Below are 15,130 nucleotides of genomic sequence, written 5' to 3'. Positions count from 1 at the left end.
TATTCTTTGGTATCTCAAAAACAAATATATACTGTATGTAGTATGTTAATGAACTTAAAGACATACTATGCAGGATTTGTCAGTTGCTGTTTGTAAACACAACATTCAAAGTTGGCCCCTCCTCCCCGGTTCAACGACACCAGAGCGAGCTGAGAGAGAGAGCAGCGATGGTCGAGTGAGCTAGAGAGTGAATAAAGAGAGGTACTCTTGCTGTGGTAGCGATTACATAGCAATGAATCAGATAAATAAAATGTTATTTATGTTCTAAAGCACAAATAAACATGTGCACAGCAATGTAACCTGGTCGCTACGCTATGTCACACCCTGCATGTTGTTATTAGCTGGAGGCTACACACAGGTTAACACCCAGAAGTATCCTGAACACAGCAAAATGTTAAGAAAATCCAGGCAGAGGCACTTCTAATGGCTCAAAAGTGATGATTGAGAGGGATTATTTTTGTCTGTACATATTTTTTTTAGGAAAATCCTGCATAGTATACCTTAAGTTCTAACGATTTTTGTTATTTATTTTTTGAGGATTCATAACACTTAATGTGTGATCAGTAAATAAAAATGCTAGATGGTTTCCTTTTTAGTTTGATTACCTTTTGTGGAAGCAAAGAGAAATGTACTCAAGACATCCTCCAGAATTTCTAACACAATTTGAAATAACTGACTTTATGGACATTTTGAAAGAATGACATGAATGAGTACAGTGGTTCTTTCTACTTCTAGTTCATTTGGCATAAAAAAAACAATTAACTCCAAAATACCAGGATATAAAATTAGTTTGTTCATTGATGTAAAGACGTAGACACTACCATTCAAACTATGACACACAGACAGACAGAAATCCTCCTTACAAGGCTGACACACTAATTTACATCCAATTTACAAATTCACATTTATTGTCACTGAGGCCTGTTTTGCTGTATTGGTACTGTAGTTGAAGCTGGTCAGTGTGAACCGTTCATAAAAAGCTCTTTGTTTTGGTTGTTTAATGGCCAGTTGAATGGATGCTTTGTGCAGCCGTGGGACAGAATGCGCCTTGTTTCTGTCTACTTGGTAGGCTCAGCAGCAGCAGCAGCCTCAGCTCCCTCAACCTTGGCCTTGTTCGATATGGAGTAATGGTAAGACCTCATGGACTCCTCAACCTTCTTGAAGTCAGGACGGTCCTCATGTCTGATGAGAGAGGAGAGAGAGAAGGGCCCACAAGGGTTGTGATTGATAGAAGTAAAGTCACAAGAGATAAAGAGCATCACAGTGCTGTCTGAAGCCGACAGACTCTCAAACATATGCTTAAAGTGATTCAGACAGTCATTTTCTTACTTGTAAGTCCAGCATTCATTCATCACTGCGTACATTCGTTCTGGACATGCTGGTGGACAGTCCATGCGACTCCCACCTTCAATGAAGCGAATCACCTCTGGTCCTTTCATTTTCTGGCAAAGTTGGGACAGAAAAGACGATCAGAGACCTGAATCCTGCATGAATTCTGTGATCTAGCCCATTTGTTTTGTCGTCGACTGATGGATTTGACAGTTGAGTTCTGCAGAAACACTCAGTACCTTGTAAGGTTTCCCTCCGTAGGAAAAGGCCTCCCACATGGTGACACCAAAACTCCAGACATCACTTTTACTGGAGAATTTGTGGAAGTTTATACATTCTGGAGCGTACCACTTCAGTGGCCATTTACCTGTAGTACGAGCCTGTACAACACAACATGCACGACGACAAGTAGCACATTAATGACTCAACAAAAGCAGCCAACATTAATATTGATATACTGGTCAACATACTGTGTTTAAAGTAGAAAGAGGATGATTTAGAGGGTGCTGTGTAGAGCAAATATTTCTCAAACAAAAAAGTATTGTTGACTTATATCTAGCAACTCTAAGTGTCCTCTGATACCTTCATTCCTTCCAGATATGGGTCAGTAAACCAGAAAAAAAGGAATCAATGGAGTGTTTACTCTAGTTTGCACAGAGCAGGTAATACTTTAGAGATGATAGGGAGTCAGTATTTGTGCAAGAGGTCAGTAATTCTCAGAAAAGCAATCAATTTCAGATACACTATCTATTTGTGTTAGCTGCAACGCTGATAGCTGCCGTGCCCCACCCACCCACCCACAACCCTTCAGTGATTCTGCATTTTTGTCACCTTGTTTTGCAGTGCAACAATTGTACCTTGTAGTACTTGTCATCTGCTCCCAGAGCCTTGGAGAGCCCAAAGTCACTGATTTTGGCGAACTGTTGGTTGACCAGCAGGACGTTGCGAGCCGCTAAGTCTCTGTGCACAAAGTTCTTCTCTTCCAGATACTTCATTCCCATCGACACCTGGTGCATCAGGTTGACAATGTTCACCACAGTTACAGTATCCCTGCGGGAACAATGATAATGATCATGAGAAAAGTCGGAAGAAAATTAGTTTTCCTCATTTAAATCATGTGTCTAAGGATAAAGCGTGTTTGAAGGTTACTGGTTCCCAACGTGATATGATAACATTTTATTGATCCGTGGGGGGAAATTAGGAACTCAGATTCTCCTCATTGTAAGATGGTTAAATATATAAGATTGCTACACAGATTTTTGTTTATTTTTTCAGATTTTTTCTTGTGAAATATTTGATACTTTTACCAATATAAACGTCCCAAAATCCTTCAAATGAAAATCAATCTTTCACTACACTAAAGCTATTACCTGTGATGAAGGCTCATAAGCACAACACTGCTACAGTTTAGGGGGTTTCAAGCAAAAAAGGTTGGGAACCAGTGTCTTAGGTTGTACAGACTGTTAAGCCATCTGGGATAAATTTGTGATTTTGTACTTTATGAATAAAAACCGACTTGACCTGAATTATTAAGTATGATAAAAAGTGAGAGGAGCAACTGTACCAAAATCTACATTAACTGGAAAAAATGAGCTCTAAATGATAAGCATTCATCAACCCACGTTGAAATATTATGAATATTATTATTATAGTATAATATGATATATGTTTGCCTATATATAGTGCGGTTACCCCTGTGTTTTATATATTCATGATTTCCAGTGTGTCTTCAAAGTAGAGGCAGTATAAGCTCATCATGTTTGGTTTGTCGGGTGGTTTCAAAGATTGGATCAGGTAACAAGAGAGAAAGAAAGGAAAATAACATGAGTGAATGATGAAGTGTGCTGATAAAAGTAATGTGTAAAGTTCATCAGATCATTAGTATTAAGTACATTAATATTTATAACAGTAATAATATTCAGAATTGTATTAATCCTTCCTTCTACATGTTGGATTCCCTTTCACAAATCTCTCCTCTTATAATGTTTCAGATTTTTTTGTTGTAAACTGGAACGTACTTATGGGAGGACAGGAATTTGTTGAGAGGTCCCGCGGAGGCCATCTCCATGACCAGCATCAGATTCTCTGCATTGCACAGCCCCAGCATGCGGACGATGAAGGGATTGCTCAGCTGGTGCATGATCTCTGCCTCCCTCATCATCTCCTCCTTCACCAGCTTCTCATTGTCACTCTTCAGCACTTTGATGGCTACGTCTATCTGGCCCCTGAGGGAAAACAAACATATAGAGTTTGGAATGAACGTCTGACATTTAAAGATGGTATATGAGCACTTGCAATCCCATCTGCAATCTGGTAGGGCACTGGGTTCAGTAAAAGTGTAACATGATGCACATGCTGTACATATAAAGAAGTTTATGTCCTGTCTGAGATAATGCCACTGGTGTCAGAGGATTATAGTAAATGTTAAAGGTTCCATCTCAGCAAACACTTTTGTTCTATCATATTTCAGTCCTCACGAGTCAGTCTTGAAGACTCCCTTCTTGACGCAGCCAAAGTTCCCAGAGCCGAGCTCCACCTCGTCCATCAGCAACTGGTCCCTCTGGATGTTAAACTTCCTCACTTCATTGGGGTTGTGATAAGGGTTGAACCCATCGCAGTCCATTGGCAGAACATCACGATCTGCAGGCACTGTGGTAACTGGACTTGGGACTGTCGACGGAACAGCTAAACAGTAAAGGTCAAACCATATGGGGTAAATGTGCAATCCTGTATGTGTTGACAGGATTTTACATCACAACAGCTGGTAATATTTTCTGTTGGATCTTTTAAGACGATCCTTTCAGGTTCATTCATAATCTCTCATTTATTAAGTTTTTAATTATTAAACTGAGTTTGTTTTGCTTTATTCACAGCAATATTCTTGAAAGCAAAATTTATTTATTATCACTTCAAACCTATTTTGCTGCCAGCACATTTAACAGAGCAGCTACTACTGTGTGTGAAATGGTGTTGCAGTAAATGTGAAGTGTTGTACTGTAGGCAACTGACCTCGAGGTGGCGGTGTGTATCCATTTGCGCCGACTCGCCTCTGCAAAAGTTACATTATAGTGAATCACAGAGGATGAAAAAATATGCTGACTTGAATATTGCAGGATATGGTCAATACTCACTGTTGCAGGAAGACTTGGTGTCTCTGAAAGGTTATAATACAGATTTGATTAGTAAATATAATAAAGCAAAGTTAAAGTAAGTAGGACTGCATGTTACATATAAACATGAATAGGAAACTTTGTGCAGCAGTGTCATGATGATATAATATGATATGACTGAAAAAAGGAAATAAAAAAAGATGTTCAGTACTTGCAGCTTTGCTGTTGATACAGGCCTCCCCAAGAACAGTCACCAGGCCATCAGCTTTCATCTTCAGGTACTCAACCAGCTGATGAGATTGAAAGAAAGTTCAATTGAAATTCAGAAAAAGGCCATGAGCTGCAGCAGAAGTGACAGATAACCTACCTGCCAGATAGTGTCAAACTTTGTTCCTTCTGGCATAGAGTATTTTCCTGATTTGTCTTGGAGGATTTGATAGTGGTAAACTGTTTTTCCATACATCATGGAGAGAGCAAAACTGCCAGGCTCCTCTCTGTCTCTCACCCTTAAAAAATGAAAAGCAGTGTTGTTTAAAAACCGCACCTTTAACCGTCAGAGGTTGACTGGAAGAAGCTACAGGCAAGACAATGTCACTATGAGCTACTTACAGAAACTTGCCGTCTGGTTGTGCTCCAGAGTAAAGTCGCCTCTCGCCCTCATGTCGGCTGATTTTACCGTGATACCAAGACATCTTCTCATGAGCTGTGGTGGCGATAAGCTTCTCCAGCTGAGGAGCTTGACTGATGATGGCCTGCTCCATGGCTTCACCCTGAGCAGGGAAACCAACAAGGAAACAGATAAATCAACAGACAATGCACACATTTAATCTCCTATGTACAGTCCAAATTTATAACCCTGTTCTAAGAAAATAAATTTAACTTTTCAGCCATTGGACACTTGGCGTCTTGCATCAGTTTACTGTAATGTGGTAATCTGCAAAAGTAAAACATCACAGTTTGCAATCATGGCTCATTTTTCAGAGTTTGTTTGCTCACGTAGGGTGTCAAATGTGGTTCAGGGTGGTAAGAGGTGTTATGGCAGACAGACACGTCTACAATCCTTTTGGCTCCTTTTGGTGCCTGCTGGGAGCTACAGGGCAAGTCCTCATACACCTGGAGCTAGTTTGGCTGTTTATTTGGAGACCACCAGTGATAAAAGTCTACTGGTCTCAGTGTGTGGCTGCAGCGGGAGACAGTCTGTAGTGGCGCTTCAGAAGACCAGACTTCAAACTGGGTAAATCATCAGTTTGTTTGGTTCTTTTGGTCACCCGTAAGACACAAAAAAATAAATGCAAAGGTATAATTTACAAAATCACCTGGAGATTCGGATTATTTGTGTGTGTCTTTGGGATATTTCAGATAGTTCAAGTGAGACTACATTGACTCAGATGGGTTTATGATGGCGTGTTTTGTCCAGATTTCGGTAAAACATTGGGTCTTTTTTCTTTAATGTGTGAAACTGGTATTTCAGCTGCTGTCATATGATTACAAACATTTTTTGCCTATTTTTATTTCAGTTTATTCTGTTTCTTCAGTCAAAGAAACGGTTGGTCCACCGAAATTACAATTACATATTTTCACCTCGCTGTGAAACTTATCTCTGGAACTACTCTCTACCGAAGAAATAGTCTGTAAGAAAACTGCTGATAATGTGTTCTGTGGATCATCCAGAGTAACGAGGAGACACTGATAGAAAGAAATGTTGCAGATGTATTTTTCAAATGTCATTTTTATCTCCATTCTCAGAGACTAAATTCTCAAAGTCTGGACACATTAAATGAAAGTATTTGCATGACTAGATACCACTAGAGGTAAGTGAGAGAGTGTTTTCTGTAATTTGAGTGAATCAGCACTTTAACTGTTAAAATCCATCTCATGTATTTACTTGTTTGATGATGATACAACATACTGTAACCACCCTTACAGCCATATTAGAGACTGTAACTAAAAATATTGATAATTTTTTGACAGTCGCTCTCTCAGCAGCGCCTCACCTCCAGGTTCCAGGTCTGCTTCACGTACTCCCTAAGCATGTTTTCTCTCAGGTTGTCAAACACACCAGGCCGTATCTGTGTATCCGGGGAGCGCAGACAGGGTTTCTTTAGGGGACACACCAACCCGTCCGGGTCCTTGCTGTAAAACTCGCAGAGCTCTGCAGGCCCACAGTGGGGCTTGCCTCCTGTGATGCAGTAAGTCCCATTAAGTTGTTTCTCTATGGGGTAATGGTGAAACTCCAGGTTCCACACAACAGAGAGGACGTAGCCTCCCAGACTGCGGAGACACTGCCGCAGCAAGAAGAGGCCGTCGGCCATCCCGGCCAGCTTCAAATGCTGCTCAGCGTCCATGCGACTGATGCTGCCGTAGAAGAAAGGCAGCTCAGCCGCCGGGTCGATGGACATGGTGAGACCTGGGAGAGACGAGACGGACTTTGGCTTGGAGTCGTAGATGTAGGTGGTGAAGAGAAACTAGAGACAGACATGGAAAGAGAGAAATTATCAGCATTTGAGCAATTCTGGCATTTAAAGAAGGACGAAAGTTATAAGAAACATTCTGTTCAGTGACCTCTGACCTTTCAGCCCTTCAGCTTTTCTGTATCTGTCACTCTCCTCAGTCTGCTGAATCAAGTCTAAAATGTCATCAACCAAATTACAAAGCAGCTGCGGATTGAAAATGGAAAACACAATATTCAACACTACAAATCTTTTCCAAAAAGCAAAAACACACATCATCCAGAGAACCTCACCTCCTCCTCTTCTTCTTCTTCTCCCAACTACGTTACACCAGGACACAATTTACACAACAATGTTTTTCCAGGGACTGTCAGCTATGCAGAGACAAAATGTGAGGTGCCATGTGTCTGGATGACAAAGTTAGCAAGAGGCACCTACACTTTGAGACTGCATGAAGCTTGCAGATTAAAAAACTGGTGACAAAAGCCACAACAGGAAGTTGCAGTCCGCCCTCACAGCCTCCTTTCTCCAGCATCTCACTCTTTTGTTAAACAGGTGCTTTTTTGGTTCTAGATTTTTCCCTCTGCTTCAGAAACTCAAGTTTGCAAGTTTTCCTTTCATAACAATTTGGGGAGAATGTGTCCTGCTACACTGTTAACACCTCATGCACAATGAGATGTGTCAGTTAGAAATCTGACATAAGCTTTCAGCAGAAGTGAAGCTATAAAGATAAGATCAGAATCATGCTATCACTCAACCGTTTTTTGTCGGTTAAGTGATAGCAGGCGGAAAATGCCTGTTTTGAGATTAAAACAGACATTGACAATGATCAGAATACTTCAGCTCATGGAAAGTTATTGTTCTGATAAGCACTGACAATAAGGGTTGAGACTGTAAAATAATCACATCAAAAACGAAAAGGTTATAGGCATCTGAAGATATTATATATTGGATAGCAGCAACCAGCTAAATGAAAGCTGAAACCATGTCTGCGACAGCGTTCTGGAAACTTATCAGTCAGTTTTGCTGATTTTGACTTTGTGGTCTTGTTTGTTTTTACAATCTCCGCTGAAAAGCGCACACAGATCTACATGTTTTTGAAACCTGAACCATTCGACATTTAGATCATGCTTATGATGGTGTCATATAGGTTTTTAATCTCTCACTTCATGTTTGAACATTATGTAAAATCATAGACAAAAGCGTGAAAACCGCAGCTTCCTGGCTACAGAGCTACGTTGCTCCCCACATCCACGGTGGACAACATAGCAGAAATGCAAAGTTCCCACAAGACATAAGACTCCACTGTGGCTTGACCCCCTTTTTCACCACAACAAAGACCTCCAGACCCCGCCGTCTGGACAAACTGATACCCCACTATATCAGAAACAAGATGTGATTCTGTATCACAAGACACAGTAGACCTGTTTGCATGATTTGGCCTTCTGCTTGGATTCTTGTCAGCACAATATGTTAAAGTCAAATCATAGCTTATGGAAAACTTGGAAGTATAATCTTACCATCCTAGTTAAAATTTGTATGTGACTGTTTTAATTTCAATTTTTGGATGTTTGACTCAGACTGGTGATGATTTTATGGTTATTAACGGTCTTGGTTTGTCGCCCTATCACTTGCTGCAACTTTACATCAAAGACCGCAATGGAAATAAGTCTCGAACTTTAATGTGCTATCATTGACACTTTTGTAGTGTTGTATGGTTTGAAGTCAACCATCATGTAATAGAGCAAAAGTCAGTCTGTAACAAAATGGCGACACAACTGACAGACACTGCCATCCAAAACTTAACGAATCTATTTGAGTAAAACGTGTTTGTGTTGCAATAAAATAACACATAATCTATCACATAATCACTTAGCTGAGCCAAAACTAGTCTTAAAGTAGACTGCTCTCAGATCTATCAAGTAGAAAACATGTTTAAGTGTGTGAAGTCATTTATAGTGTGTGGGGATTTGCTCTTTTCTCTGTTTTATGTGATTGTAAAGTGAAAATTTTCAGTTTTAGACTGTTAGTCAGACAAAACAAGCAATCTGAAGACATCAGTTTGAGCTCTGGGTAACTGTGGTTGACCTTTTAAAACTTTTCATTATTCATATTGTCATTTTATAGACCAAACAATTAATGGAATGATTGAAAAAAATATCTGGAGATTAATCAATAATGAAAACAATAGTTTTTTTTCTATGTTTTTTCTTCTATTTAGGTTCCCAGTAATTCATCAACAGGTCCTCTGATATTACTTGAGCAGACTTAAACCGAAAGAGGAAGTGAATTTAATTACAAACTAACAATCCCCCCTAACACACCATGACACGGATATTAGCTACGCTGCTATAATATGTGGCCAAACTAACCAAAATGTTGACGGTTTTCCAACAAGACATTAAAACTTCCAACAGCAGCAGCCAAGGCTCGGCTCAGTTCACGTTCTTTTGAAAATAGGAGTTTTATGACTGTTCTACTTTAATTGTATATCATGGGCCGCAAAAAGCAAAGAGTGCAGAGAGATGAGGTGACACATGACACAGTTCCTGAGCCAGCATCGAACCCACACAGTTGCGTGGTATCTTTCATACCGAGCCAGTGACTGTTTTCTTCAAAAGATCATTTAAAAGACACAAACTGGCTGCTTGGAGCATATAAACCCTTCATTGTGCATAAAAAAAACAGTCTTGTAAATAAAGTGTTGCAGAGTAAGCACACAGTGACCCAGTGAGCGGTGGAAAATGACCTATGACTCGACAAGTGGAGGAGTACATAAGTGACACATGCTAACATCTACAGACTGAAGTGTTTGTTTTCAAAAGTGAAAAGAAGGTGAATTTTTTCTGGCGTGGTATTGATCCTCTCAGCCCCCTCAGGCACAAAGTAAATGTAATTAAATACAAAGCAAAAACCTGATCGTGTTTATCGTCTCGTTGAAGATTTCTATCCTGGAGAGAAGTCACTGTCTCAGGGGATCAATCTTAATGTCAGTGATGGAGAGGTTGAAACTATCGATCCAGCTCGAGGAGCCAAACACAACAGATAAATACAATCTCTCTTTTCACTTCTACGGACAATAAACTCTCTTCAAATGACAACACAAGCTCAAGCTCAGGGATACAGATTTCCTTACCAAGAAAATAGTTTGTGATTAAGCTTGGCTAAAACTGCGGTGAACGGAGGAATACCAGACCGTTGAATCCGTCCACTCTACCAAGTCGAGTTGACGATTCTGTCTGACATCAGGCAAAAAAACTAAAAGTAGATCATGATTATTGACGCACAAACATATAAGCAGTACTTTAAAGGACAAGACTGGCGGGTGACGCACAAAGTTCTTGCACCCCAGAAAATCATGTGGGCAGGTGCGTCAGACCGTAAACTGTGACTGTTAAAGAACCAAATATTCCCGCGCACTGTTGATCACTTGCACTCACTTTATTTAACATGTTCATGTTCAAGAACAAATTTCCAAATGAAGGTCTGATGTTAATAAGTATGTACAAGTGATCGACAGCGAGCAGGGTTTTTTGGTCTTTTCACAAGGAGAAGACTGGCTAAATTTTTTCGTTTTGCTATCTGAAAAGACAACCTGTTACTGTATCTCGTAGTACTGTAATACTTCCTACTACACCTACACTTTCTGTCTCATTCAGCCCTGAGCTTATTAGTTCCTGCTGAAGATACAAATCTTTAAAAGGTGACACCAGCACACCGTATGCTTTCTTTTTCTAGGCCTAAATCATTTCCTAAAACAGCTGGGCATTGCAGCTTTTTGTAAAAGTTACTCAAATAGGAATAAACAGTGTATTTAATAGGGACTATTTTCAGCTGCGGATTAACACACATTTAGTGCTGTGATGAGTATTTACTGTACAGCAGCAGAAAAGTTTATATGGAATCAACTCAAATGGAGGTTTATGTAACAGAGAAATAAGTTATATCAGGCTTTAGCTGCACAGATGATACTTGTTAGTAGGATCAGCTCTTTCTTTCTTTTCTGGGATAAGAAAATATAGAATATCATGAGGTTTATCCTTAAATGTTGTAGTTTGTCGTGACACTAATTTTAATCGCCTCATGTTCTGTCAATGTGTCAACAGCAAATAGCTGTTAAATAAATGCAGTGAATGAGTTAAAACGTACACTATTTGCCCCTGAAATGTAGTCAAGTAGAAGTATGAAGTATATTTATACCTCAAAATTGTAGGTACAATACTTTTACTTTCCACCACTGCTCTTCACTATAACATGATACTTTCATGTTTCATCATTCTCACTAATATCAGTGTCAGACTGCCAGGATCAAGTTGATATTGTGTAAATAAGTGACCTGTCTACAATATGTCTGCTTGAATGATTTACATTGAAAGAGTAAAAACACAGCAAGCAATGGGTTTAGACTCAGCGCCTAATTCATTCACTGACATTTAGCTCCTTTACTCTCCTGTGAGTATCACAGTGAGGTCACTTATTTGCTTCTTTAACTAATACGAGCTGTGTTTTCTGTAGATTACATGATTCAAGTCAAGGACATTCCAGCGGTAACTATTTAGCTGTTAAGAGTTATTTTAGGTCACGATTATTTTGTTTGTGCTATCAGTAAGTTAGCGTGGGTAATGTAACTCTAAGCATTCTTCAATACGTACATCAACATTTAGGATTGCGTAGTCATCCACCAACAGATAATGTACACATGAGTTGATTTTTCCCCAAACTGGTCTTAATATGATGATTTAATTAAAGATGTAGGAGGACTTCAGGCCAAAACAGGGTCACAAATGTCCCAAAATGGAGCATAATTTCCTGCATCAATGGAAAAAATGATATTTTAATTAATACGTTGTGTTTCTCTGTGATGATTCATGTTTTCTTTTTCCCCAGATTAGAATAGCTTGTAGGTGTAGATCTGCACTAAAAAACAATGACATTAAATGCCAATTTCATTTGCATTTTAATGACTATACTGTTTTTGGAAGACCTAGAACAACACAGTCTCAACAATCATTTCATTTCTGTTCAGGAAACGAAAAAACATAGTGTGAGTGTTAATCATGATGGCGCTTTTTTGTGTGTGAAGTGTGGCTCAGTCTGAAACTTAATGTAATGTTCAAATTGTCTGTCAAACACTCAGCGGTGTCCACGAACTCCTCTCTCTGCTGTCCAGGCCAATATCGTCCGGCTGTGGATGGAACATTTTGCAGATATGCCTCACTCCAAAAATACATCCAGTAATTTTCAAGAAAAGTTACAAGCGATAAAAAACACACAAGATACTCTTGGGTGTGTTAAAACCTACCCATTTTTGGTTTTCTATTCCAAGGCACAATGAAAGCAGCTATTTATATTTTGCACATGTAATCTCTACTTTTGTAAGCCAGAGCAACAACGTCTCAGCCCTGACTTTGACTGTGGTGCACACACTCTTTTATTCTGTTTTTACTGCTCAGGCACAGCTGTGGAAGTTACAAAAAAAAAAAAAAAAGACAATTTAAAAAGAGATTTTTTTTATGAAATCAGTAAGAATTTAAATATCAAAGATTACTGTACATTTACAGACTCCGTTTAGATTCAATTAAAAACTCTACAGAGCAACGAGTTACTGTAAAAACACACTTTGAGTATTTTTATGGCCAATACAACTGTAAACGGAATTACATATAGTATCAATCATGAGGTATTTAGGAGAAGAAAATAGATGATTAACTGGTTAAACCTCTTTTTAAGGGATGAGAACCTTTTTGTCAAACTATTGTATTAGCTTCACTACTTTTCCTCAGGCCTTTAGCCTTTATTTCATCACATTTTTACCCACGGTATCATATTTTTTTGTTTTTATTCAGAAGAAATAAGTGTAATCTGCCAAAACAAAGAACTTCTGCTGTTAAATCAACTACAAAATCTACTTACGTTTCACTGCTTCACGATGTTGTCGCTTCAGAGACAAAGATGTATCTGTTGATCTGGCAGCAGTGGAAGGTGCTGTGAGGAACTGGGGGTTAGAGACAGTGACACACACACACAGACACACACATATTGGCACATACACATATGAATCCAGCTTGAATGAAATATGTTGTTGTGTTCTTACAATTCTGATTCATTTGATGAAAACCCTAATACAACTTCAATCAGGGTGATACATGAGCTCAACCGTCACTCACCGAGTTCTCCTTTGAACTCTTTAAACTTGTTTTATTCTTTACAAAGTTTAGAAAAGAGCGTCCCAAAAAACAGGCCCGACTAATATGAAGCTACAGCCGGCAGCCGGTTAGCTTAGTTTAGCACAAAGACTGGAAACAGGGGGAAACACCTAGCCTGGCTCTGAAACAATAAATCACTAATAACACGTTATGAGTAAAACCACAACGTGTCTTTTTTACACTTTTGCTTTTGTACGGAATAAACAAATAACATATATCGTGTTAAGTTTAAGAGGTTCCCTCTGTTTCCATTTGTGCTAAGCTAATTGTTTTCTGGCTGTAACAATCTACTCATCTAACTTTACGCTAACTTTTCTCAAAATGTCACACTTGCTTTAAATAGTAAGTAAGTAAAAAGTAAGTAAAATTTATTTATATAGCACTTTTCATAGACATTAGTCACAAAGTGCTTTCCATGAGCATGATGCAACATACAAAAAGAAAGAAATCATAACACACACACACACACACACACACACACACACACACACACACACAAAACACAATCTGCAGTAAAAAATACACAATAAAAACATAAAATACTGACTTGTTGCTTACAGGTTACCCAAACACCTTTCTAAACAGGTGTGTTTTTAGTTGCTTTTTAAATGAATCAACACAATCAATCAAATGAACCTGAAGTTAGTTAGCTTAGCTTAGCATAAAGACTAGAAACAGGTGGAAAAAGCTAGCCTGGCTCTGTCCAATGGTGCAATAAGAGTAAATCACTAATAGCACATTATATGTATATATAAGTGTATAAACAACATTTCAGCTCTGAGCAGTTGCCAGGCGACCATAATTTTACTGGTCTCAGCCAAGAAATAGTTCAGAGCAAATTCCTGCAGTAAAATGACTGAATTTTTAGTACTAAATCCGAAACACTGGTCCTTTAATACATATTTCCAGGGGACCTTTAAATAAAGCGAATTAGCATATTTCCAAAATGTTAAACTTTTTCTTTAAAATGCAGCAGGTTATTTAACTTTACCACTAGATTATGTTCAGATATGACATTATATAAATAAATGGTACTTTTATAACTTATTTACTTGTATTGACATTAAAATACCTTTTTCTGTCCTCAGTTCTATGTGTAACACTCTTTTATTACAGAATAACTAATATATGACACGTACACACATCTATACTGAAACACCTGTGTAATAACCACAGTGCCCCCTCCCCCCCTCCCGACCCCCACTACCCACACACACACAGACCCAAACACACACCACCCTGCCGGTTGCAGCTGCTTCCTCGGAGTCGCAGATCAGGCAGCCAATCAGCAGCATCCCACTGAATCAAGTCAGACAAAATCAGACAAAACAAACCCGGAGAGGAAGACCTCTGCATTCAAAATAAAACCATAAACTTTATTTAACATTTCAGACATTTTTAACAGCTTCACTGACATTTCAGCTGGTCACAAATTCAGGTATCACTTTTATAAACAGATTATTTAGAGATCAGATAGAAACGTTATGAACCACAGTGTGAGGAAAATTGTTCATGCCGGTTTTTTAGACAATTGATTAATTGAATTTGCACTTGAATTGAAGGCCTATATGTGTCTCTGCCTTTCTTTAGCTCTGAACATTCACGGAAAAAAGGGTCATCTGTGTTGTCTGGTACAATAGAGGAGCTGTGACTTAGTTATTGTCATCATTTTGTTCCATTTTTTTCTGCCAATAAGGAGAAAATTAACTGGATTCATGGATCTATTTGCTCATCATTTTGTTCTCAATAATGATTCAATACTTTAATTTGATCATGACAAACACTTCCCATGACTAATTTCTTTTTATTTTTACATTTTCTGATTTAGTCAGACATACCTGTGTTGACTTTTTACCTCCTTTCATTTACCCTTTAGTCTATGAATGAAGAAATATAAACAAACCTCATTTAAAACTTGGAGTCCACCAGATTCACTTCATTTATAAAAGATCTTTATTGTCATAAATGGTGATCAGTGTTGAAGACATGCAAAAGGAAATATTTATACATGATAATCCATCTGATAGAAACCTTT

At 38.6% G+C, this 15,130-nt stretch overlaps 1 protein-coding gene across 3 annotated transcripts; it reads right to left on the bottom strand.

Moving 5' to 3' along the window:
• Window positions 1-6: 6 nt before the first annotated feature.
• zap70 (zeta chain of T cell receptor associated protein kinase 70) lies at window positions 7-12,909 on the bottom strand. Of its 3 annotated transcripts, XM_067596491.1 has the most exons (14): window positions 7,183-7,327; window positions 7,002-7,096; window positions 6,434-6,904; window positions 5,049-5,209; window positions 4,807-4,945; window positions 4,651-4,729; window positions 4,461-4,483; window positions 4,339-4,378; window positions 3,807-4,014; window positions 3,348-3,554; window positions 2,187-2,379; window positions 1,569-1,709; window positions 1,330-1,442; window positions 7-1,182 (listed from the first exon to the last, which is right to left on the bottom strand). In XM_067596491.1, exons 3-14 carry the CDS (start codon window positions 6,836-6,838, stop codon window positions 1,059-1,061), a joined length of 1,833 nt encoding a protein of 610 aa, XP_067452592.1. In that variant the 5' UTR covers window positions 6,839-6,904; window positions 7,002-7,096; window positions 7,183-7,327; the 3' UTR covers window positions 7-1,058. The 3 variants fall into 3 exon arrangements, with proteins under 3 accessions (XP_067452592.1, XP_067452591.1, XP_067452590.1); XM_067596490.1 differs by lacking the exons at window positions 7,002-7,096; window positions 7,183-7,327 and adding an exon at window positions 12,803-12,909; XM_067596489.1 differs by lacking the exon at window positions 7,002-7,096 and having other exon boundaries at window positions 8-1,182; window positions 7,183-7,341.
• Window positions 12,910-15,130: the final 2,221 nt, after the last annotated feature.

This window comes from Thunnus thynnus, chromosome 8 (assembly GCF_963924715.1).
Source record: "Thunnus thynnus chromosome 8, fThuThy2.1, whole genome shotgun sequence".
NCBI lineage: Eukaryota > Metazoa > Chordata > Actinopteri > Scombriformes > Scombridae > Thunnus > Thunnus thynnus.
Note: the sequence above shows the minus strand (reverse complement) of the source record. Positions and strands in the feature narration are given on the sequence as shown.

Bases quoted from the DNA above. Each gene is read 5' to 3' on its own strand.
- zap70 (XM_067596490.1), bottom strand. From the start codon at position 6,838: ATGTCCATCGACCCGGCGGCTGAGCTGCCTTTCTTCTACGGCAGCATC. The intron at 4,730-4,806 runs GTAGGTTATCTG...CAATCTCATCAG, and splicing joins AGTTTGACACTATCTGGCAG to CTGGTTGAGTACCTGAAGAT. The intron at 4,015-4,338 runs GTCAGTTGCCTA...TTTACTGTTTAG, and splicing joins ATACACACCGCCACCTCGAG to CTGTTCCGTCGACAGTCCCA.